This window comes from Eublepharis macularius, chromosome 10 (assembly GCF_028583425.1).
Source record: "Eublepharis macularius isolate TG4126 chromosome 10, MPM_Emac_v1.0, whole genome shotgun sequence".
Lineage (NCBI taxonomy): Eukaryota > Metazoa > Chordata > Lepidosauria > Squamata > Eublepharidae > Eublepharis > Eublepharis macularius.
Genome location: NC_072799.1, coordinates 27,473,277 through 27,499,223, shown reverse-complemented (window position 1 = coordinate 27,499,223; position 25,947 = coordinate 27,473,277). Strand labels below are relative to the sequence as shown.

Genomic DNA, 25,947 nt, shown 5'->3' with positions numbered 1-25,947 from the left:
AACACTCAGACTAGACAAGATGTAAGAAAAAGTAAAGGTAAAGCTGAGTTGACCTTGAGACGCCTTTTGTTTGAGATACCACTTCCCTTGCCTGATCCCTCTGCCTGCCCACTGTGGTTGGTGTCTGCATTTTGTAGAACCCAGTCTATGGAGCTCATTGCAGAAAAGAGTTTCAAACATGGAGCAGCACTTACAATAATTCAGTAACTAAAGCAAACCCCTGTAAGATAGCATTATCATATACATATAGTGGGCTGGGAATACATATGTTTCATTTGCTGCTGGTCATTTTAGCTCATTATGATGATGTATTATGTATCCATTTCTATGGACATTTCAATGTGTCAAATACTTCTAAAATTTGCCTTAATAGAAGTAACTTGTTTCAAATCAATACTCATACGTTAATGGAATAATTTTCATATCACTTCTTTAAAACCTTCTTTTCCCCTAATTGCTATACTCAGGCTATCTTTTACCCTGTTTTTGAAAACCAAGACATATTTCATTTTGTGCTTTGTAAACTTATTAAAAAATTTCTAAAGTGTCTTTGTTAGGATCCCAATTCCCGTTTTCATAGAGAAGCTTTTCATACATTCCTCTGGAATAACTTTATTTTTATTTAAAGCATTTTAGGGTCTGAAACTTGCAACCAAAAGGTTATTGAGGTACAGGTTACAATTCAGAATAAAATACATAGAATACACAGAATAAAATACATAGAAACTATAAACAGCACTGGATCAACTGTCCAGCAACAGTAAAAGATGACTTATGATGGAGCCAGCAATCAGCGTTAGACATGAAGACTGGGAAAATAAGCTGGGAAATAAGTTATCAGTAAAAAGTAGGTGCAAGACAAGTGGCTTGCAGGGAGGGAATTCTGTGACCTCAGTGACTGTTCCAAACCTGCTTGCTTTGAAGGTTACAGTGTTCAGTGCCTAATGTTGAAATCTTGTGGATGCTAACTAGAGAGGAAGTCCTATCAAACTTACTGTATTCCTGCACAATCCAGAAGTGCTGAATGGCATAGAGAACAGGGAGCAGTTAATAGCTGCATTGTCTTACGTTATATACAACCAGGGCTTTTTTTTTTCAGGGGAAATGTGGGGGAACGGAGTTCTGGCACCTCTTGAAAATACTCGGCAATAGTGCTTGAAAATAATATGATTTCAAAGAATCCCGTGTGTTTCTTCCTCATTTCCCTCTTGAGAGTTCCGCCACCTCTTTTCCCAGGAAAAAAAACTCTAGATACAACTAACCCTTTTTTACAATTTTGCTGCCATATCCTGATTCCACTGTTCAGAAATTCTATTCTTTATGTATAAAAAGAAACCAAAGGCAGCTACACTTAGATTATTGTCGCTAGTTAATGTTTTGTGGTCAGCTTTTTGAAAATGGGCAAGAAAACTTAAGTGAGGATTGTGCCTAAATACTTGGCTTTTTTTCTCTTCTTTATTTTCCGTGTCACCTCACCCATTATCTACTTTAAAGATAGGATCTGTTGAGACATAGCATTGACTGAGCTTTGGTTTAATTAAACTCTTGTTAGTATGCGAAACCAGGATTTGGTTTGCAGGTGATCATCAATTCCTAGTTTTGGTACTTTCTCCTATTTCTCTGTGTTTATTTAATGTAACATACAGTTTAACAGTTCTGTGGTGTAGTATGCTGCACATGCTATAGACTTGGAAGGATCTTTGACTGCTTCTAATTAATGTGAGCAGGGTAGCAACTGGTGGCTTTTAGCAATTACAAATAGGTTTTCTACTGTTTCCCTGAAGTTATTTCCTCTGGCTTATGAATCTACCTTCTTTAAGGAAAAGAAAAAAAAACATGCAAGTAGTATAATATATTTCACTTCATTTCGGCTTACATTCTTGCTTATTTTTCATAATACAGTTTTTTGTGGGTTAGTGCTAAGCATAGGGTGGATTGGCCAAATAAGTTGTGAATATTGCCTAGCAACCTGAACTAGTCTATATAACCAGCATACCCCTTGACTTACTATTCTAATTATCAGTGTTCCTGGCTTAGGTACATTGGACTGAAATAATTAAAGACCTTAGGAGGTTCTAATTAAAATTATGCACTTCTAAGACAGACAGCTTAATACAAACGTAAGGCTTGATTTGTCTTCACACTATCATCGACAACACAAAAACCTTTCTGGGCTAATTTTATGTTGCTTTAGTATAGTTTTGCTGAAATATAACCGTAGCAGTTTTAAATATGCATTCAGTGATATTGGAAATGCTGCAGGTTTATTGTAACGGCTAAGCGTATGAGCTGTGAGTATTCTAACTTGATCAGTTTGTTGATTTGCGTTGGAAGTAAAATATGGATTATTAATCAAATTGCCACTCCCCTGTGGATAGCTGTCTACAGAGATGGATTTAGGGATATGCAAGATGGGCTTTGGTTTAGAGCCTGAAACATGAGAAGCTTTAAATGAAAAAAGGCTATAATCTGTGCTTTTTAGAAATGCAAAAATAAGGTTTTCATATTTGTATTTCCAGAGTCCGTAGTGTGAGAATAATAATAAAGTATTATTTTTATAGCATGTGGCCACTTAAGCCAATATCATTCAGGGCTTCATCATGTCAAAAACTGGCACTGTCTGTCTGTCTAATACCCAAAATTTAAATAAACTTTTATTTATGTTAGTATACAAGCCTATGCTGTTATTTTCAGAAGAGGTGAAAACTGGTATTAAGGAAAAAAGTTATATAAATTGTCGGTGCAGTTGTAGACATTTTGTTTGTCTTCTAAATCGTATTCAGATGTCACAGACTAACAGCCATTTGTTCATAATGCAAGCAAGATGAAAATTTTCCTCTCTCCTTGGAGCCAAGATTGAAGACTTCCTGTTTTAAAAAATCTTGAACCTGGCCATAGTTTTTTACAATGTCAGAACATGGGCAATGTAAGAATTTTTCTTGCCTGCAAACTGAGATTCTAAACTACAGTTTATACCTGGTTTAGAATCCTAGTTTATGGGTATCACATCCCAGCTTCTTAAAGTACACACATGTGGACACCATAAGAAATCATGGCTTCCTGAATTCAGACACATTCTGCCTTTGTGAGGAGAGAGGGTGTGAGCCCAAATATTTATATCTGTTATCATAAGTTGTGACTGGTGTTTTTTTTTTTCAAAATCTAGTCCCAGAATATATATGATGACCCACTTATATAGGGCTTCAGCCACTTTTCTATTAGATGGCAGTTTATTAAAATAATTTGAGCTGCAGGGACACAGTGCTACTGATAATAGATGAAGTGTACTGGGAAACCTTTGTTGTCTTCCAGGTAATTATTAAAATACTGAAAGTTACGAATTTGAAAATGTGACAATCATGATCTTCTGCCTTCCAGTTAGTCTTTCAAGTATGCTCTCCTGATCTCAAGACTCTTTGTAAGTGGTAGGGATTAGAATCTTGATTAGGTGGATCACAGCTGTGATTCTCAAAATTGGGTTAAATTTTGGTATTTTAGATACTAACTATAGTACTGAAGTTTTTTAAGACACATAGCCTTGTTGGATAGTGACAATACAACGAATCTACCAATATCTGTGCATTATATGGACATACTGTCTCATTTTTTTCATTCCACAATCATTGCTCAAAATGCCAGCACATTTTTTCCCTGCTAATAAAATGTGTCATCCTAAATAGAATTGAACCCTTCAAAGACCATCGAATGAAATGGGTTTAGGAAGGTATAACTGCTTAGGACAGCAGTGTAAGTAACAGCTACTCTTCTGGGATTTGACAGTTCTTTCAAAATTGTGAAGGATGTAAATTGCTAGCCTATTCCTACCCAACTTATTACACAGTAAAACAGCAGTTTTCATAGCACCAACCAACCACTAAATTGTCATGGCAAATAATACTACTATTAATTCATCCAACTCTCAGATTACAGTACTTATTAATATTTACACTGTAAGTGCATTGAGATCAATGAATTTTCGAATCATGTGTTGGATCTGAGTGTAATGTTACCAGTGGCAGCTGGCCAGTCACAGAGGACTGCGTCTGATTTGTATTCAAATCATTAGCTGCTAGTTGAATTCTTTTTCCATATATTTGGTTTTAGTAGCTATAATTTGTTTAAGCCACTATTTAAAATAGTAATGAATATTGGGCCCGATCATTGCAGTAAATCAGGGGGAGTGGAATTGAAAAACGTAGAAGTGCAGCTCCCCTGAGAACCATTCCTCACTTTTTTGCCTTAACTTCCTTAATAGTTCAATTCAGATTTATGTTTTCTTCATCCAAGCAGAATATTAACTATGTTTAGGCAGAATTTTTGCCTAAAAGGTATGCATACATGCATACCTCACAATAATTTTTTTTCAAGGCAGAGTGTTATTAGAATTAGAATTTGCAGCAGTGCACTCACCTTTTCTCTTCGTGGGACACCATTTAATAAGCTGACAAAAAATATGTAAAGCTGTGGGAAGTACAAGTCAAACAGAGAGTGCAGGCACATTCCCTGACGAAGATGGCCACACATCAGCTGCTTATCACTGGCTAAAGGCAAGTGGAAATGTGCAGCCAGCCTCTTCCTCTTAGCGGGTAGAAGTAACATATGACTGAAATCCATATTTCCTTGGACTCTTCATTTGTTGGTTGACATGTCAGGCTTGTGACTTTAAAAAGATCCCGTAAACTAGTGATTGCATGCCCTGGGCAGCATGGTCAGCAGTGGACCAGCCTTGTGGTTGTCTTGCTGCATTTTAGTTTTCTGCACATTACTAACAAGGCTTTGAGCTGAAGAGTGTTTTCTTCTCATAGTTCTTTCCATTCCTTTTCAGTGTTCCCTATCTAATATGTTTCTTTTCTATTTTTCAGACTTTACTTAAGCATTACTTTCCCATTGATGTTGTTGTGTTTTATGATTTTTTCCTTCTTTACCTCTCCAATCTTCACTGATCTGTTTCTTTCCCCCTCTTTGGAATTTCAAAAGAAGATCCTATGTATGCACAGAAGAAAGGTATTTCTAAACGGGCAAGAAGGGCTTAATATGCTATTACGACTTTTCCAATGCTAAAATTCAAAGTTTTCCTTCCTATCCTTAGTATTAATCCTTGCTTTTTATGTTATTTGATCCTGCCAGGATCCTACCCACCAGTTCATACCTATTTTGATGTTAAATATTAACTTACAGTCAGGGAGAATGCTATATTGATCTCGGAGAAGCCCGAACTACGTACAGTGGCATCTGATCTATATCTTTCAACAAGCCATCCCACTTATGGGTAAAGTGGGGGTGGGTAGTTGTGATTTAAAGAGCCTTAAAGGTGCAGGTATGGGAGAACTGAAACCTGTTTAACCTCATTAGACTTTCTCCCATTGATTTTTCTTTTGTTCCCTGAGAAGAAAGCACTGGGAAGGTAACATTGGGGGAGAGTTTACTGGCCCCTGCTCAGGAGCCCCTTAGACCCCTTAACTCATGCCACAATTTAAATTCGATTTGGAAAACTATGCGCTGCCATCTTATGTAGCTTGAGTGCAGATTTGGCATTATATTATCAAGCATCTGTAATGCATGCAACAAAGACTTAACATCATACATCACATATTATTGCAGAAATCTAGAATTTAAGCAGACTAGAGTGCATTTAAATCTATTGCTGCGGATCAGCCACTTAAGTAACAAGAATGTATCCTAACATACATGCACAGTCTTGAATTCATGGGTTAAACAGGAAAGAGCACAAAGTCCAGATATATGTTGACATATTTTAATGGTAAAATTTTAATATAACCTAAGCACCTTCTCTACTTATTTTAGCCCTTTAACTATAGTAATAATGCTGCTTTAGTCATATGGTCTTCCTATACTGGTAAAACCTTGAACTATAGTAGATACAGTTTTTCAGGCAGCCAGATCCATGATTGAACCAGTGGATGGTGATCCTATGGGGCGAAAGGCCCTTAGGAGGCTGCTTGCCCTTGATGGCATGTAACTTGACATGCTAGTTATTTATAATATTTATAGGCCTCTCTTTTCCTGACCAAGTAAATCAGGATTCAAGATAGCTAAGCAGTAAGTCCACATTAGACATCAGGGACAAAGGCTACCTTGGTACTTGAAAAACTGGTTGGTTCAGTGGCCAAGAGTGCCTTCTATCATCTGCATCTGGTTAAACTTCTCTTTTTTCACACTCAGCTGATCTGGCCACACTAATCCATGATTTTGTAACCTCATGGTTGGATTACTGTAATGCACTGTATGTTGGGCCATCCTTGAAGACAACCCAGAAGCTGTGCCAGAATGTGGCAACCCTGTTATTATTGGGGGCTATGTGATGGGAACACATCTTACCCATTTTGAAATAGCAACATTGCCAGTTTGTTTTCTAAGTTCAATTCAGGCTTCTGGTTTTGACTTGTAAAGCCCTTCATAACCTAGGGCCCACGTATCTGAAGGACTGTCTCCTCCTATACATTCTCAGGTGCCAACTACAGTCTGAGGGCTGCCAACTGTTCTTCTCACTGGCATTGACCATAACCTGGGCCTTTCCCATTGTAGCTTCTGAAAAGGTGAGGGAAGTCCCTCATTGGGTGTCTTCAGGAGGTGCTACCAGGCTTGTTTGTTTGCCAGCTTTTTGTTGGTGTATGAACGTCAGATATCTTTTAGCAGAAGGGGGGACCGGGAGAGGAGGTATTTGTGGTTTTTGTTTTAATTGGTTTTATCTTTAATATTCTAATTATTACTTGTAAGCCACCTTGAGCCAAGAGAAGTATAGAGACTACAGAGAATTGCTGTAGCATAGTGCTGGTTCAACTCCCACTATTGTTATGAGCTCAGCAAGTGGCCTTGGGTAAGCCACTCTTTTCAGCCCAAGCTCCCCAGCTGTATTGTGGGGATAATAATAACACTGACTTTTTTCGCTGCTCTGAGTGGGCCACTGATCTGTCTAGAAGAGCAGTATAAAGGCACTGTTGTTGTTGTTGTTAATCAATAAATGTATTCCACATTGATGTTTGAGCCAGTGTTGGAACATGGTGTCAGTGTTTGGGCACACAGTGCCCAGTCCTGCACATGGTGTAGGATTGATCTATATAAATATATGAAAGTTCCATATATTTAGGCCACATGTTAACCACTTTTGTCACAAACTGTACAGATTCGTATTACAAGTATTGGCAGCAGAATCAGTTTCTTTCTGAAGCATCACTATAGCATCAGGACAGCCAAGGCACCACCTCCTACTTCGTTTTACAGACTTAGCCCATATGCTCTTGTTCTGGCATCCTTCTCCCTGGCTTGTACTGTGCCATGCTATGCAGCAAGGACAGCAAGGGGAAATAATGTTAAAGTAGGTTGTGTTTATAATCTGCAACCAGCAATGCCAAATGTGTGCCAACCTAGATCAGTGCAATTTGTTTGTGGGGGAAGTGTTGTGCTGGATCAATGCTCTGGGTCATTTAGAACTTGAAAAGAAGTTAACAGATGATAGTTTTTTGTGTGTGGCACTGATAATGAAGGACAGTTTTGAAAGTATACTAAGGTATCTTCTACATACAGTGTCCCTGCTTTGGAGACAAATTTAATTTAAGGCTTCAGGTGACTTATACAGTTAGTGACAAGATGAAAGAAATGGGCTAGAATCAAACAAAATTATGTAAATATAAATTATATGCAATACTTGTTGCTTGCTGTGATTTAATTGCATTATAGGCTTCTTTCCTCACTCAGTGTGTATTTCCCCTACATCTAGTTTTTGTCCTGTTCTTGTTTTCTCTCCTTTATTCCCCCACCATTTTGTTTTCAGAGGCAGTCTTTCCTCTGTCATTCCCCCCTCCCAAGCTGTACCTCTCAGTTTTTCATCTTTCCCGCTTTGTTAAATATCAAGTGCATTCTCTTATCTGTGCTTTTTAAATTGCCAGTTTAGAATCTTAAGTAAAAAATCCTGCTCCTTTCCTCATCCATGACATCTTTCAAACTTCCTCTTTCTCTTAAAATTATTGGTCTGCCTTTAATTGGGACATAGTTTTGTATGATGTCCCTAAAATCTTAAACTATACAAACTAGCACAATCAAACCTTCAAATTACCTAACTGCAAAGTTACAGATAAATAGGACACCACTGGATTGTCAAATGAACCAGGAGACACAGTGTATTGAACACAATTGGAAGTGCTACAGCTTCAGTACCAGGAGTGTCAGGAAGCCCTGTCTATGTCATTTCAAACAGCCAGCCAATTTTAATTGCTTTTCCAAAATTTGTCTTTTGAATATGCGTTTTACTTTATTCATTTATATCATATATATTCTACTTCTACCTGTTTTCAAAGCTGAGTAACTTGTCCAGTATTTAAGGGTATAGTTCCAAATTATTTATTAAAAGGTCAGTGCCCCCGCCAACACCACTTGGAGCATCCCTTCTATTATGAATGGTTGGCTATTGATTCATAGCCTTTGTTCTAAGAGAGAGAGAAACATTATCTAAAGCATTACCTAATGTCTTGAAAGGTTTTTTTAAAAAATGCCTTTCTGATATAGATGTCAAAGAGGCAAAGCACATTAAAAAACAGAAGAACATTAAGTACTGGGATTTTAATATTTTACCATGAAATTCCTGACATCCAGAGATAACTTCTGCTAATTTCACAGTTTAGATATGCTACTGAAAATTTTTAGAAACCAGCAGTTGTTCGGTGATCGGCATATTTTATCCCTCCGCCCTGCCCCACATGCATCCAGTGTGGTGAAACCCCCTATCACCTGTTTGAAACCAAAGTCTGCAAGTACAAGGAAGGTCTTAGAGCCAAACTACTCAAGATGCCAGACACATGTTCTTCATATGTTGGGTCCCGCAAGGTTCCCTGGGCAGTGTAGTCTTACAAAGAACAGCCGCTTGATGCGAATCTCCCCTGGGAGAAGAGCGATGGGAGGAACTCTGTATGTGTGTGTGTCTGTCTGTTTGTCTGTCTCTCTCTCTCTCTCACACACACACACACACACAAAGCCTCAGCTTGGGTTTTCCTCCAGGAGCTCAGGGGCAGGGGGAAACATAACAGGAGGCAGGAAATCCAGGGCAGCTTTTTGCAAGAGAGAGAATTCCCCCACACACACATACTCTTCTCCCTGGCAGAGAATCGCATTGTGGATGCTCTCTCTCACAAAAAGCCTCCCTGGATTTCCTGCCTCCTGTTACATTCCCCCCCCCCACACCCCTCACTTCCTAGCCCCTGGAAGAAAACCTGATCCAAGACTTTTTGCAAGGGAGAGAGACTCCCCAGCAGAGAATTGCATCAAGCAGCTGTTCTTTGTAAAACTACACTACCCAGGGAAACTTGCGGAACCCAACACACACCAGGGCATCTCGTGTAGTTTCCCTCTTAGTTATATTTGATCAGGTTCTCAGTTCATGTAATATGGTAGTCTCACTCACAGCATGCCCTGTAAACTTCAGTTGATAGAGAAATTAAAATCATATTTATTTCCACAGCTGGAATTTCTGTGAAATATTCTAGAAAGGGTTGGTTTCCTTGATGTGAGCTGACCCCATAATGGGTCACAATGGTTAGATTCTTCAGATGATTGACCAATGGCATATAATGGTATTGCCAATTTTTTTGCCTATGTAATTAAATTTAAAGGATTTTAAGTGCAGTAAATATTAGGTCATTTTAAAATTATTTGTTTGTTGTAGTATTTAGTGTGGCATTGTTCAAGGCCTGATGGCCAAATTAGCTGTATCATGAAAGTAAAGTAAGAGAGCTCAAGTATCTGAATATCAGAGCTTGGTTGTGAGGGGTGGGTAGTAAGGAAATGATGTTCAGGACTGAGACAAAAATCTGAGAACAAAAATTATTGGTTTTATTAATACTTCTGGTTAAACATTTGGCAATCACAGACCAAGAACTGGTGTACATATTATCCTTATGGCATTATGTTTTACATGTGCGAACCCTTGAGTTGTAATGGCGAAGGTAATTTCCCATATGGATGTTCTCAACTGTACATGGAGTGTATGTTTCCATGTTCTTGGAGCATCAGTTGTGGTCATGATCCATGTGATCAGAGGACCCATGTGGTAAGATGCAAGAGGCCTCCCAGGCAGATAAAGGTAATGTGTAGAAAGGCACTATCAGTTTTGATCTGTCAGTGTCATAATATGTCAGCTAACTCCAGTTCCTCATATCAATAGCTTAGATATAAAATTGCAATGTACTCTGTTTAGTAGGTCAGTTAAAATTCATTGTGTTCACCCTTCCTTCTAATGAGGACACCGGAACTGCTGATTGTATTACTTTTAGGGATATTTAAAAAGGCAATTTACTCAGAGCTGGATGAAATATGCATTCTAAATGAAATATGTTATCGTGTCATTACATCAAAGTTATATAAACCAGGAGAAAAATAGATTAATTATCTAAATGAATGATATTCTAACTACATAACTACTGTACAGTTTTCTAATTAAAAAGTTTAAAAGATGTTCAATTGCTGTCTGGTTTTGCATTAACTGTGGGCCATTTTTTTAAAATGCAAAACACTTAGATGACTAAAAATAGGTTGCATTTAAATACAGAGGCAGTATATAAGTTTATATTTTACATATACATACATTACATTAAATGTGTCTGTCTCTGTATATAGATAAAAATGTATGGCTGGTAAAATTGTGACCATGGAGTAGAGATTTTATTCTCGTTTGTGGAGCTATGTTGTCAAAATATTGAAAATTTATTGGAAAATGTATTGAAAATTCAAAATTATGATGATCAAAGAGGTGTGTGTGTGGCTTTTTCATGTTGTGTGTTTAAATTTTTCTCATAGGTGCAACAGCTGCAGCTCGAAAAGAAGTGATAAGGAACAAGATCCGGGCAATAGGCAAAATGGCTCGAGTATTCTCTGTGCTGAGGTATGACTGTACAAGGATGACAAAAATTTTCAGTTGTTGTGCTCAATTTTTCAGTCATGTGCTCAATGCCCACACTTACAGCTGTCAAGAACAGTTAGTTCCTTTCTGACTTTTTACACTTCTTGTATTAAGACACATTTTAGGAACATAAGTTCCTACCACCTATAGTTGAAATAACAGCTAAATGTTGGCACTGTATGTGCCAACACTGCAACACTGGAAATAGTGTTGCAGGTCAGTGTTGCTGCTCTTGTGAATGCAATCAAAAATGTCAAAATGGTCATCTGTCACTTCCTGGCTGTAACTAAAAACAATCCAGTTTATTCAACTTGGTTTCTCCCTGCTTGTGTTCAGCTAGAGGAGTGAACGTTAAGAACCAATATATATCATGTCTTAAAAGCATACTAGCTGGTGCTGTACAATAATATTTTCTTTATTTTATTGGAAAACCAAGAGAAAGTATTTGCTTATGATTTAAACCCTCCTCTACTATGTTCATAGGGTTACGTCTAAACAGATTTTCTGCTGGTGAAAATGTGAAGGGAGATCTACGCTGTAGATCATGAGACCTGTATGGAGAAAAGCCATGTAGGATGGAGGCTGTAGCATAACCCTTCTTTCATGCACCAGTTTCCCCAGTAATGTTACAAGGCCACACCTGTTAAACCTGATTATGGGGAAAGCAGTGGTCAAGAGCAAAGTGAAGCATCTCCCTATCTGTCTTTTGCATGCTTCCTCCTTGCAAATCATGTCCTCTCCCACACACACAAAGCTATAACCTGGATTCCCAGACCCATATCTACCTCTCAATGTCTAGCCTTGCTTTTGTCAAAAAGGAGACGAAATTCTAACGGGTTGGATCCAATCAGATTTTCTGCTGGTGAAAAAAAAGAGGATGGATCCCTTTTGACCACCAGCACTGGCAATGCATGGGATCTACATGAACAAAAGCCATGTGGGACAAGGACTTGAGTGGAAATGCTGGTGGGATCCAACCTGAAGTTCTAAGGATGGCATCACAATGGAAACTTCAACTGCCCTGGCTGTCACCTGATAGTGAAGTCTCATGTGATTTACATGGCCCCACAAACCCACTCTGACCCAAATGCATGTATCTGTCAAGCTTATTAAAATACATATACTTTGGATAGGTGGTATCTTGACAATAAGATTTTATACTCAGGAAACAATAAACTTTTAGTGTCTTATATAAAAACTCTGTAGTCAGAAGTATATTTTGTCATGTCTTTGAAACTTTTTTGTCCAGACTGATTGCAAAAGAACCAAGAAAATTTTCCTTTTGCATTATACTTTCCTTTGATTTTTCACCCCAAAATCAGCTCTCATAGCAGTTTTAATCCTAAGAAATAGCAGTAAAATACAACTAAAAATGATGCTGTGAGAAAGCATCATTTTATTGTATTTTATTTTTATTTTACACAATTTATATCCAGCCTTTCTGCCCTCACAAGGGCCCCTTAGCCAGCTAACAAATTAAAACATAAATAATAAAATCACATTTTAAAACCATTAAAACCAACCAAGTAGCAATAACAACAAATCATTAAAGCAATTAAAACCAGAGCCTTAAAACATACAAAGATACAAAAACAACAGTTAAAACATTTAAAACAATTAAAGCATTGGCCAGAAAGGAGGGAATCATTGAGGGAACACCAAGTGGAACAAAAAAGTCTTCACCTGCTGATGGAACGTAGGGACAGGTGAGTCTCCATGGGGAGAAAGTTCCAGAGTTTTATCAGCTAGAACTGAAACAGTGGAAGGGTGCCTAGTATTGTCATCCCCCTACCCCCAACCCCACATAGCCTTGGCAGTTTCGTCTGCTAACTGCAGTTTACACTGTCTGATCCTTTTCCTGCCAGGGAAGAGAGTGAGAGTGTGCTGACGCTGAAAGGACTGACCCCAACAGGAATGTTACCCAGCGGGGTGCTCTCTGGAGGAAAACAAACTCTGCAAAGCGGTAAGTATATTTATGTGTATTGTGATGTGTATAAATTCAACAGCTAAATTACAGAATTCCTCATGCTCCTTGCCATCATAAAACTTTATTTTTAAAAACGGGGGGGGGGGGGTGGATCTGGGCCACGAAGTGACTTAACACCCAAATTTTGTGAATCAAGTTTTTCTTTTTAAAAAAACTGTCAAAACTTGTTGGAATCCTACTCACATTTCTGCTTTTGTGAAGAACAAAATAAGTTTGGGAAGAAAATTAATAAAGCTTACTTCTGTGCTAGTTCCCTGTGATTCTGCTGCCTCATCACAATAACTGGGGAAATCTCATACAAAAGAGCATACTGGCAGCCACAACCAAGCTTTACGTCTGCTGTGCTCACTTGGGCAAAGGAGAAATGTACCTGAACCCTCCCTAATTATGATCTCTGACTCAAATAGCCCAGGCTAGCCTGATCTTATTATATCTCAGAAGCTGAGCAGGGTCAGCCCTGGTCAGTACGTGGGTAGGAGACCGCCAAGGAAGTCAAGGGTTGCTATGGGGTGGCAGGCAATGGCGAGCCACCTCTGAATGTCACTTGCCTTGAATGCCCTATGGGGTTGCCAAAGTCAGCTACAATTTGACAACAACAAAAAAGAAAAAAATACATCAGTGCCATCAGCACTGTGTAGGAACTCTCAATGGTACATTAGAAAACATTGCTTGGATCCTATGAATGAATTACACGCATGTTAGTCTTTAATGCAGGGTGTGCTTCCTCTTCCTCTAAAACTTCCATTTACGTAAGATCAGTGATTTTCAGTGGGCCCTTGTGCAAATGGGAGTTTTAGCAGAAGAAGCAGCACTCTCTTTGACAGAGACTATCTAGCATGCACAGAACTTATTTATACTATCCAAGCCATTGTATGTCTGCAGCAGAATTAACTTTACAAAGCTATCATTACAAACCAACATCACGCTCCTTTGATCAAATAAAAACGTGCGTAGTCTTTTCATTTCTTTCATCACAATGCTTCACCTCCTTCAGAAACCCACCCAAACTGTGTAAAAATTCATTGGCCATGTCCAGCGTTTTGTTTTTGAGGTCTGTGGAGTAAGAGAGGAAAGAAATTCTGCTGCTCTCTTAAATTTCTTCCTTCAGTGTATGGGGAAACCTTTCCCTTACCAGGTTGCTTTTCAGAATCTGGTATCACTAAATGTGTTGTTGGAAATTACCCCTCTGCCTGTGCATACAAGCTGAATCGGTGGCCACCAGATTTACCTGGGGCTGGGTTGCCACCGTGGGTGTGAGGAGGGAGACAGAGCATGGCAGCCCCCATGTTGGAGGGCTGCCTGGCATTCCCTGGGCGGACTCTCAGCCAATAAAATTCAAATCCCCAGCCGCCCTATCAGAGGCAGTCGTGGAAGAGCCAGCTGGGGGGTGGGGTCTGGCTCCGGACCTGAGGAGGGCAGTTTTCCCTCAGGTCCGGCAGTCAGGCATTTAATAGCTGCTGGCCCCGCTCTCGGCAGCAAACGCCCACCCACCTCTCCCTCTTGCATGCTTGTAATTTCCTTTTGTCACAGCTTTGTCAGTGGCTTATCATTGGATCAGACCTCTTTTGGGGGAGGGCGGGCCTGCATGCCCAGGCTCCCCATTAAAGGGATTCCCATAAGGAATCTTGGAAGTGAGTTATGGAGGGGCATGCCCAGCTTGGGGGCTGCCGGGGCATACTCACTTCCAGGTGGCAGGGGAATCACGCAAGGGTGTACACCCATGTGATCTCCCCCTTAATGTCACTCCTCAGTTTCCTCCCCCTTGGCTGCGGTCTGGAGGGGTGAGGGATATCGGCTGTCAGGCGAGTCAGCTGATGTTTTCTGGGATCCAATCCACATGCATCGTCAATGCTACTTTTCTATTCTGTATTCAATAAAAGTTGTCCCCGATTTTCATTCCAGCTGATGTGCGGGCCTGAGTTTGTCACCGTGCCTGCTTCCCTCCGCTCACCCTCAACCCTAGGCAGCAACTGTTAATAGCAACTGCAAGTGCCGATCAATATTTTAAACAGCAGATTCTGCCCCGATAATAAACACCATATTATATCCTCCTTTCTCTCATGGGGAACTGATAGATTGGAAATCTGCAAATGGAACTCAGCTCCTGGTTGATTTTAATGGACCATGAACATGTGAAGCACTTATAGCAAATTCATCATTTATGTGAATGATCTTGAAGAAGGATTTATTAATCGAGGGGTTTCTTGTTTATGCAAACAGTTGTGGCACTTTCTTCCACTGATCCTGTCAAGTCATATTTAGTATAACTATTACAGCTGGAATAAGGAGCTGTTTCAAAAATGCAATGTATTTAACTGCATTTGTTATCTGTGTTTATTACTATATAACTTGAATTTTCACGCACCCATGAGTGTCCGACTGTTCCTATGATGTAACTTTCAGTAACTGAGAGACTTGGACATTCACCTTTTCAATAGCTCAGTCTCGGCCTCTAACTTTCCCATTTCTTTCTTGGAGTTTTCTTCCCTATATTTTCCCCTATTTCTGTCTCTTTTTTTCCTCTTATCTAGAAGATTCAGGTATTCTGGGTTAAACTCTCTTTTTGGTGGCTTGCGTGTTACACATATGGTAATGTTCCGCTTTGTAAATGCTGCACTATGATGACCCATGTGCTTTTGATGTGCACAGAGCATTTTCTCAGTATTTATTAAAACTTTTGGCTTTATGAAAAAAATTGGGCAAACAAAAATGCCATTATCCTGGTGAAAAAAATTACTATCTTATTGTTGAAAAGCCATGTTTAAAAATGACAGTCCATAAATCCGCTCATGCTGCAGTATTATGACTTAGTGAAACATTACTGTACTCAACCCATTAGTTAACACCTTGCACCATTCACCAAATATACTGAAATCTACATAGTTTCTGTTAAGCACATTTTACCCACTACTCTATGTATTAACAGAAAATATGAGCAATATATTATGTGAAATGTGTACATCTCTAGTGGCCATTATTTCCAGTGTATCTGTGCTGGTTCAGATCATGTTTCTCATCTTCATTTCTATAGTTTCTCTCATTTATATTTATTATGCATTTTAGCTGTTATTTCCCATCTTTTTTCTCAGTCATCTAAGGGCCATAGATTCCAGGGGGGGGGGGGGGAACATATCCTTGCTGCAGAAGGACACTTCATGAGATTTCAGTGATCTCAAGCCATTTTAAATTTTGCAACTACAGCATTCTAAATGGGCCAGATTTTGGCCAAAACTTTTAATTGTGGTTAAGATTGGGGGGGGGGGGTGTTTGCTGCCATATTCAACAACAGTAGTAATTTAGGTTGCATCTAGCAACTGCTTAAAACTTTGACTCTTCAAAGAAATTCAAGTTAAAATTAAAAGGTACATATTTCCAATACTCTTTTTCATTTCTGCTTGCAAAATTAAGAAGTTGGGCAGATTTAAGGGAAGGGTTTGAAAAGATGTGCAACTCTAAATGAAAACACATGCTCAGTCTCTCATACACACAAAGTTAAATTATGATTGGTACATGATTCAGAAGTTCTATCAGATTCAGTACTCCTTTGGGTGTGTGTATGGATATGTACATTATATATACCCGTACATTTTCTAGGAGAAAAGAATTTAAAGTCTACCAGTGTTCACAACTTCTCTGAATACTCTAGACCATATGGTGACCACAGGAAGTGTTCTGTAATTCTGGAGATCACCATTAGTGGTGGCTTCTGTAGGCTTTACTGCCAGTTCTCTCTTAACGGGCATTCCTTAAATCCAACATGCCCCATTAAAAGTTGCATCTATAGATAGTCTGCTTTGGATACAAAAATATCAGTGTGTGAAATTTTTAATATAAAAAGAAACAATAATTCACTGCCCCCCCCATAAAAGAAATCTATTGCCTGCAAATTACAATACTTGTTTCTGTTTTGTGTGTAGCATTCTGTGTTGTCTTCTGTGTCAAAATCCAGCACTTACAGTAACCTTTAAGTGTACTAGCTCCTTTGCTATTCACTGACTTGTTCTTAGAGTTAAATCCTCTGCTCATTTTTCTCATTCGTTTTGCTACCCCTTTCTTCTCTTCAGCTACTGTTGAGGCTATTGAGGCTGATGAAGGTAAATTGGCCAGACCCCTTTCTGTTGTTTAATGCAACAGACAAGGGCTCTGCTGGGTGTATTCATTTTGCTGTAGCTTGTATAGAGTGTGTGGGTGTTGAGCTAACAATTGTGGCTCAGTATTAACCTAAGTTTACTTGCTTTAAAGGGGAAAAGTGTTTCTTTTGTTGTTGGTGTTGTTTCTTAAAGTTGCAACAATGTTCTGATCTGTGTCCATTAAGTTTTCAAAGTGCTGAATGAATGTCGCACAAGGCTAAGAAAGCTTGCAACTCTGTTCAAAGGGGGCACGGCAGCTCTTTGGTAAAAGCCATTTGGAAAACAAGCAGCCTCCCTTCTGGGGGGACTAATCATTTCCTCACGTCATCTTCAACAATATCTGAAAATTGAGTGGCGGCGACTTAACCTTGAAAGGGGTTCTCCTTACACTGAGGTCCCTAGAGAAAGTTATTTTTGAGTGAGTCTTCACTGTAAGTCAACCTATTTTAAGATATCTCCTTTTAAAAGAAAGTAAGAAAAAAGTTAAAGAGAAATGGTAAGATGTTTAATTTTTTTCAAAGAAGTTTTGAGAATTTTTTTGTAGTGCATTCATTAATATCAGCACTATTTTAACAACTACAGAAACAAATGAATTACTGTCGAAGATATTTGAATGCAAAACTTCAAGCTGCCTTTCTCAGGGATATTTGTGTTTCAGCTCTTACGCAATTTTGGTTGGTTGTATTGTTAAGAGATCTTTAAACCACATACTGAAATCTATATGCATAATGCTGAATTCAAATGTTTTGCAAGAAGACTCTCAAAAGTTCCCCTTTAAAACAAAACAAAACAAAAAAATTCAGTTGTATTTTGTTCTTGCCCCCCTAAAATGTGTTTGTTTTTCCAAAGAATTTTATTAGCCGTTAGTTCTTTTGGCATGGAATAAGAACGCCGTTTCGGCCCTTCATATCTGTTTTTTTTTTAAATTGTGTGACAGCAGTGAACAAAATTCTTAGAAGTAAGAGAAAATACAACTGCTTTCTAAATAGCAGTGAGCAAGCTGCTATTTATGCTGGAATCCTCTATTCCTATTGGCAAATTCTACTCTGCAGTGTGCATTCTTGTTGACAGTTTGGCTGTTTTTTTTTTCCTGTGATTTCTGTGACTGTGTTGTGTTTTTTTTAGTATTACTCTCAATGTAAATTGCTAATAATCATTGTCTGACCAGCAACTGCAGCAGAGCACATTCTTCAGCACTAAGGTTTATAAAATGTCTGCTTGACACTGAGATTAATTTGAATATACAGCCCATTCTGGATTTATGCGTCCTTCAAGTTAAACCTCTCTTAACTACTACATCTTCATTGTAACCAAAGATTTTTTTTAGTCTTTTTCTCTCTCCTTGGAGATCGAATAAAAATATCTGTTTTACATTAAAAGCTTTACTAGGGGCCTGAGCCTTTGGCAGAGCCTAATGTTCACCATCTCCAGCAGCAGAGCTTCCTGTCTGTTCACAGCGCATTACACTTAAGCATCAGCATTCATTGTGCACCTGCTTCAAGGAAGTAGTCTGGGTGACAATTGGCAATAGTCTATTTGTAGTGACTTTAAAAGAGTATTTGGAAGCTTTGCTACTAGGCGCTGTTCAAACTTACCCCAATCATGGAAATTTGGCATTGAGAAGAAGTTTAATCTTGATTTTACAGGAGGGGGAGAGCAGTTCAAGGCGTCAGGGTTTCTCTTTTTAGTCTACAACAAATTCCATTGTCTGAAGCAGTCCTACATGCAAAGTTTAAATAAATTGACCTACATCGTTGAAGCATTCAGAAAGTCTCCCTTTCAGATATGTTGGATCCCACCCTGCAATGGATGCAAAAAAGAAAAATCACATTTTTTTAGTAGGGAAAGCAGAATTAGTGTTCTAAATTTGCCCACAGTAATACACATTTCTACCGCAGTGGTTGGCAAAATGTCCGCATGAAATAAGTTATACTCACCATACAATTCAGCATAAGTGGTTTAACTAGTACCAGGGACTCCCACCTTTAAGAGAGACATAAAAACCATGTGAAAATTCATAGAGAAGAATGATTCTTTTCTCTCTTGAGTACAGATTTCATTACTTTTCAACAGATAAGTCAAAGAATGAATTCAGGCTCCAACACCCTTCATCATTTCTGCTCAAACCCTCTCAGTATATTTTTCTCTCTCATTGCTGGTACTAGCTGACCATCTTGACTATCTTGCATGTTAAGAAAAGTAGCAGAAAGAAACAAAACCAACATTCTTAAGTATGTTCTTGATTCTTATTTTGTTTACTGAATAAGAACAAAAGCACACTAAAGCCGTTGGTACTTAAGACTTATCAGCAGAATGTTGACTAGAGTTCTCCTGCTTTTGTTTTTTAACTGAGGCACTTTCTAAAATAAGTCCCTGTAAGAATGGAATGGCATCAAGCCCCTGAATATTTTTCGTTGAGTGTGTGAAATACACAGTACCTCTAATGTCAGTGCTGAAGGGCGGGTTAATTGACTTTTAAATTCAGTTATTTGCTGCTATGTCCTTACACTTTCAAAGTTAAGAGGGACAAATATGGCAAAAGAATGATTTTCAGAGTCTGTCACACTGAAAATTTAACTAGATTGCTCTGTAGGTGCTTTAAGGCTGACAGATAAGGGTGTTCCTGAGCAGCACAGGATCATTGGTGATATTGGGGACAAGGGAGGAGGGCACTCCTGGCTAATACATTGTACACTTACCTTCTTTTGGTGATTCACACACTTTTGGTGATTCAAATTCACACTCAGTGACCATACTTACGTAATGGGGGGTGATCTGTGTATTGAATTGACTGGACCAGGCTATAGGACTGCATCTTCTTTCCCCACCCCTTCCTTTCCATCCCTATCACATGGACATTGACCGGATTGAGGGTAGCTGGCTTTCCGATTTCACTAGGATTCTTAACTAGGGTTTGAAGCTTGAGAGCAAACCTTGAAAAAGAGGAAACCTAAGTAGCAGTAACTATGATTTTAATGGTTATACTAATATAACCCGCATAAAGTGGCAAGGGAAATTTATACAAGGGGGATGGGGACAGAAAACCCACAATTCTGTAACCTGGTACCAATTGCTTAATTATGGTTAGCAGATCATCCTCATTACCAGTTTAAAAGTCGTAATTCTAGAAAGCCACTTCCATCCAAATGAGATTTCCCCTTTTCCATACAATTTATCTGCAGTTCTCATTGACAAGACAGCAGTTGCTTCTGCAGCAAGTTTGGCTCACCTGGAAATGCAGCAGTAAAAGGTCAAAAAATGGAGTTACTGACCAAGCTGTAGCTTGTGCGGAGCCATTGACAACAGCTTTGTTGTTTAAACTTTATCATGAGAATCTGCAGAAAAATATTCTCCCATGGAAATTTGTAGCTTGAGTAAGATTGAGGGCAACTCAAACTTTTTTCACTTAAGGCCAGTTAAAAGAGTTTGTGCTAATCTGATAGTCATCACTAGATGATTTAGCATTCCCAATTCCGCATGGTGAATATTTATTATGAATGCCTCCAAACACTCATGTACGTATGGTGATAAAGGAGCATTCATAAAGTCTAGGTGAATCTATGGGAACTTGCAAGCTCCCTCACAAAATGCCTGCCTGCCTCCATGTTGGAGACACATTCACAGCATGAAGTTGATAGGGTGACACTATCGTGACCGCATTTTTTTTTTTAGAAAAAGTGGGAATCGGCCCTTCAACAGCAGATTTTAGTTGCTCATTACTTTGCAATGAGCACTAGTAAGGACAATTGTACATAAGCTGCAGAATAAAATGTAAGAACTGAGTTTTGTTGGGAAGCATGTTAATTTTTCAAGAGACGTTGGCTTTTTACTTTCTAGCTGTTTCCAAATACATCCAGAAGCTTTACTTGCATTACCATTTTTACTGTTTTCATCGTGAAGGAATTTCTCACTCAGTTGACTGTTCAGTGAGCTGGCAAAATGCCAGTGCTTTGGCTCTGCTGACTTTTCTTTCATTTTTTGTTTTTGTTGTTTGCCCCCCCTGCCCCAATCCTCTATTTAGCTATCAAAGGATTCTCGCCACAGCATAAGATCACAAGCTTCGAAGAAGCCAAAGGCTTGGACCGGATTAATGAGAGGATGCCCCCACGCAGGGATGCCGTGCCATCGGACGCCAACCTTAACTCCATCAACAAGGCAATCTCCTCAGAGACTAATGGCACCGACAGTAATGGCAGTAATAGTAGCAATATTCAGTGACCATTTCTGAGTTGTGAATTTTTTTTTTGTTTTTGAGCTGCAGGGCATGATGGGATTGCTGCTAATCAACAGTTGGATGTTCTTGCCTCTGATGATAGCTTACTTGCTCTGGGGGCCAGGTGTTGGATTCAGTTTACAATATCATCATCTTAAGAAGAGATAGTAAACTTTATTTTGGTGGGTGGGGGGTGGGGGTTAAACACCTCCTTTGGATATGCCTTTAAAATGCTTGTAGACAACTAAATGAAAGCTAATGCTGGTATATATTGCAAAGTTAGGGGAATGAACATGTTTTCCTACTGCATTGGAAACTTCTAGATATGTTAACTGAAAGGCCTTCTATTATGTTACTGGACGTGACAACTTTGTCTGATTTCTTACTAACTATTGTACGTTTACAGTTGCAGCACTAAACATGGACAACATCAAACATTTTTAACAAACTGATGTACAAACTAAATAAGGAGACTATTTATTGATAATGTTTTGCTACTCTTGTCAGACGACGGCTATCTTTAAAAAAAATTAGGCACTCTTAAAAAAAAATAAAAATTAAGAATGTTGCAAATTTGTTAAAAATGCCAAAAAAGACAATTTAATTTTGTACAGATTATGCTTACCTCAGGTTTCTTTAGTGTGCTTGAATGCCCTTCTTTAAATATGACATTTACCATAACTAATTTGGCAGTGAGAAATTCTTTCTTTTAAGTTTTTAAAAATAAAACTGGAATAATAATACCCTTTTTTTCTTTTTTGCTGTTTATATTTAGGATTTTTTTTGGTAAATCAAGTCTTGGTTGTGGCTTGCTGAATTTAAATATTTATGAGTGGTGCATTTTTAAGTATAGTGAACAAGACACCATATTAAGTGCAGTGAAAGCATCTATATTCTGTAAAAATCTGCCTATGCATGTTTTTTAAGAAAAAAAAATTGGCTGTATAGGCCTGTATGGGACTGTAATGCGCTTAGTGGTCTGACTTATACTGGAAATGTATGTATACTGGCGTACTTTATATTCTCTAAAAAGAAAAATGCTAATGCCTTTGAAATTTTGTAATCAAAAAAGCTTTGAAAAATCTAAGGGGGAGAGTATTCTTAAAAGTTTTTAATATAAGCTTGTCAGTGCACATATAGATGGTTAGCATGTTTAGCAAACCTTGTGAAATTTAAATAAGTTTGTAGTTACATGTGAAACTAAATGCATGATAACTGTTAATGTCATGATGGTTTAGTCATTTTGTTACGTTCCGTCATGTGCCACAAAAACGTGTAATTTTTTCACTTTTTTCCCTTTGTACATCAGTTACGGGTTACAACTGGTTCATTCTTAAAGGAAGAGGAAAAACAAACAAAGCAGTCCACTGATATTTTTTAACAATTGTATAAGTGCCCAAGTAATTCACTACAGCCTACAGCCTTGCCTTTGTAATTTGACTTCTGAAATGTTGGCAATCAAAGCATGCACTTGTAACAATGAAAAAAAAGCATTTTATATTACTACTCAATAAAAATGTGCATGAAATTAAGACTCTTTCTCTCACTAAATTTCTGAAGCATGTTAATATGTGCTCAAATTGACATTGGGCCAAGGGGATGTGTGAGAATTCTCACCAGTAATTTAATATGCTAGAATAGCAGACTTTGCCCATAGATATGCATGAGCAAGTGCCATTACTTCAATAGGACTTTTGTACATTTTTTTGCAGCCCTGCTGACCTATTGATCATGGAGATGATCTTTCAATAAAGAAAGACTGATTACAAGTTGTTTCACAATTGCCAGTTATTTCCACTGTGGCGAAAGAAAATGGCTTTCACTCTGTTTTACACAGGTACCACTCTGCAAAAGTTTTTCACACTGCAGTAGACCACTTTCCCTTTGCAGTTCAATTGCCTGTTGATGGAAGAAAGAATGCTTAAGAGTTGCTCTCCACAACAGGTTAGAGCTGATCATTTGGTAACCCCCCCCCCCCCCGCGCACAGTTTCCCACTCCCACACGCTGGAGGCAGGCGTTCTGTACGCACACACACAAACATGCCACCCTGCACTGCCATTTTTTCAAGGGGGATCAACCTTGCATTAATCATGAGGAATTATTGTTAGATTGTGCACTGCACCTTAGCAATGCATTTCCATTGTTCAGTTTCACTGATAAGGGTTTTTCCCCCCCTAATTTAAAATCAAAGTGAAAATGATGCACTAATCAAAAAAGGTATTTTGTATGTATGGCAAACTGAACAGATTTACAACTGGAGTTTTCAGTCAGAAGTTTAACAACTTGATCACTCATTAAAATTTTCAGAGGAAGAAAACTTATTGGTGTTTTGGTTGTTGTGGGTTTGTGGGTTGTTGTGGGTTATTGGTGTTTTGTTTTCCAAACAGCAGTACTTGTGATTTATCTTTATCAGTTGTGTAATGGTGCACCAACTCTAGAAGGATGTGTACAAATATCTCAGCTTCACAGAACTTTTGATTGGCAGAACGTGAAGTTGGCTCAAGAAGTAAATGAAAAATGTATTTCCACCATAATTATTTCTTAGGGGTGTATCCATCTCCCTCTAGGTCCAACACAACAATAATAGACTATGACTCATGTAAGTATGTGTCTACTTATTCTGTAATGAAGAAGTCACACAACATAGATGTCAATAAAATAGGAAACTTTCTGATAGTTGCTTTCAACAACAAACTGTGTATACTGGGATATTCTTATGCCAGGGCACTGTTCAGGATTCTACAGACTCTGCAGTCCCTGGCCCACGTATACTACAGGATAATAACATAGTGGGGTCAGCATATATGAGCAGAGAATGCAGATGAGTCAGTAAACATGTAGCAGGACAGAGTGATGTTTTCCTGTACAAACTACCATTGAAGGGTGTGTGTGTGTGTGTGAGAGAGAGAGAGAGAGAGAGAGAGAGAGAGAGAGATTATAAATTTAAGTGTCGACCTAAAATAGATATATTGTGTGAAAGGTAAAGAGAGTTTTATATATATTGACATGTTTCCTCAGCTTGATCCAACAAGAGAGATCTCAACCGAATAATTGGTATTTGTCACATGTCTAACTTGCTGAATCAAAACCTGCAGCTATAAATCAGTTGTGCATCTGTTTGCATAAGTGATCTGTCTGTAAAACAGGGCGAAATGTGCATCCCATTGAAAGCAATGGGATGCAAACAGCCTGCATTTGTGTATCCCATTTACCCACAGATAAAATACATGGATCTAAAGGCACCTGGCTCCAGCAATCACAGCCTTGCTACTTGAGGGGAGAAAGTGCCTGGCTTGAGCAGAAGTGCTGCACCCAGGTTTCCTGCAATCTTGATCCTACAGCTAGCTCTAGAGATAACTGTTGTTCAGCCTTATTTCTCTGTTCCAAACAGAACTGCCTTGTCCAAAAATGGAGGCTGCAATGGCAACTGTAAATTATTTCAACAGTAGCACTCATGGCAGCTTGCACCCAACTCTTGGGCCCAGTATGTCGATGGGCAAGTGGATTCACAGAACGTGCATCTCAGCATTTTCCTTCTCCCTTGCCCAGTCCTGCAGACAGTAGTGTTCTCTGGCTGGTAAATTATGCAGGAGTAGTTATTCTATAAGGAACAATATTTTATTAACGTGAACCAGCAGCCTCTGTTTGTAAAGGACCTTTCTGATTTCTCTCCTAAAGCTTTCTGCCTGATAACCACACCCATCCCATCTCTTAAAGGAACCTTACCCTTACATTGAACTATGAGTAACTGTACACAAGACATCTAACTCATGAAGAACACGTCAGGACCTGCAATGTTAACTAGAATCATAGTTTTAAAAGACTGAGCTGGTAGCAGGGCAAAGGCTTTAGTATACACTAGAGCTGTATGACGGAGCTGCAAAATTGCAGAAGGGAAACTTCAGTCCATTATAACTTCTCCAGGTCCAAGACTGCTCTGGAAGGCAGCTCCAGTCCATTTCCATTGGCCATGAAGATGCCACTGCCATTTTAGAGTGATTTTAAAATACTGGAATTTTACAGTACAGTATGAAATGCAAGGCAGAGGGTTGACTTGCAGCCCAGCCACTTGATCACTATGCTACAACAGTTGCAAAAGTTTTTAAAACATCAGCAGATGCTATATATATATAAAAAAAATAGAAAATTAAATCCTTAAATAGCTGCTGTCCACCAACAGTCCAGTTGCCACTTCTGCTGACAAATTTCTACCCGTTTCTTTCTCCTATTATCAGGGGTTCTTAAGGGCCAGTTCATTTGCTCTTTCATCATTTGGTCTTCTGTAGCTGAATGGGTGTGCTGTCTCCCCTCCATTGAAGAGCACTGTGGGTTGTGCACTTAAAATGCTCTGTGGTGGCTACTTCATGCATGCAAGTCAACACAAGATATTGTAGTCATCAAATGCACATGTGCATAGGAATGAAGAGTCCAAGCTTTTTTTTTTAATGCTGAAGTGCATCATGACACAGGTACGTACAATGGCCAGAGTGGAAAGGATGTCTTCCAACTTGAAGACTGCCACTGCTGCAAGCTTTCTCTGCATCCCATTTTCCTGCAGGCCATTGCATTAGTAGAAGATGACAACATTTCAAACCTGGCTACAAGAATACAACTCAGTGTCCACAGGTAAGTTGGAACTAATTGCCTTCCTCCATCTTGCTACTTAGTGCCGGCTTTTCATGTAGCATGATCATGAACAAAAGAAGT

The 25,947-nt window shown here is 38.8% G+C and overlaps 1 protein-coding gene across 6 annotated transcripts in view; it reads left to right on the top strand.

The window, feature by feature from the left end:
* Positions 1–22,771, top strand: part of PPP3CA (protein phosphatase 3 catalytic subunit alpha) — a 233,395-nt gene extending 210,624 nt beyond the window's left edge. For 2 of the 6 annotated variants that reach the window (XM_054989910.1, XM_054989909.1), the window contains 5 exons: positions 4,978–5,004; positions 10,807–10,891; positions 12,775–12,872; positions 16,961–16,990; positions 21,048–22,771. In XM_054989910.1, coding sequence (XP_054845885.1) covers positions 4,978–5,004; positions 10,807–10,891; positions 12,775–12,872; positions 16,961–16,990; positions 21,048–21,244 — 437 coding nt within the window. In that variant the 3' untranslated portion in view covers positions 21,245–22,771. The remainder of the gene's footprint in view (positions 1–4,977; positions 5,005–10,806; positions 10,892–12,774; positions 12,873–16,960; positions 16,991–21,047) is intronic. The other 4 variants (XM_054989911.1, XM_054989912.1, XM_054989913.1 and 1 more) reach the window with 4 other exon arrangements.
* Positions 22,772–25,947: the final 3,176 nt, after the last annotated feature.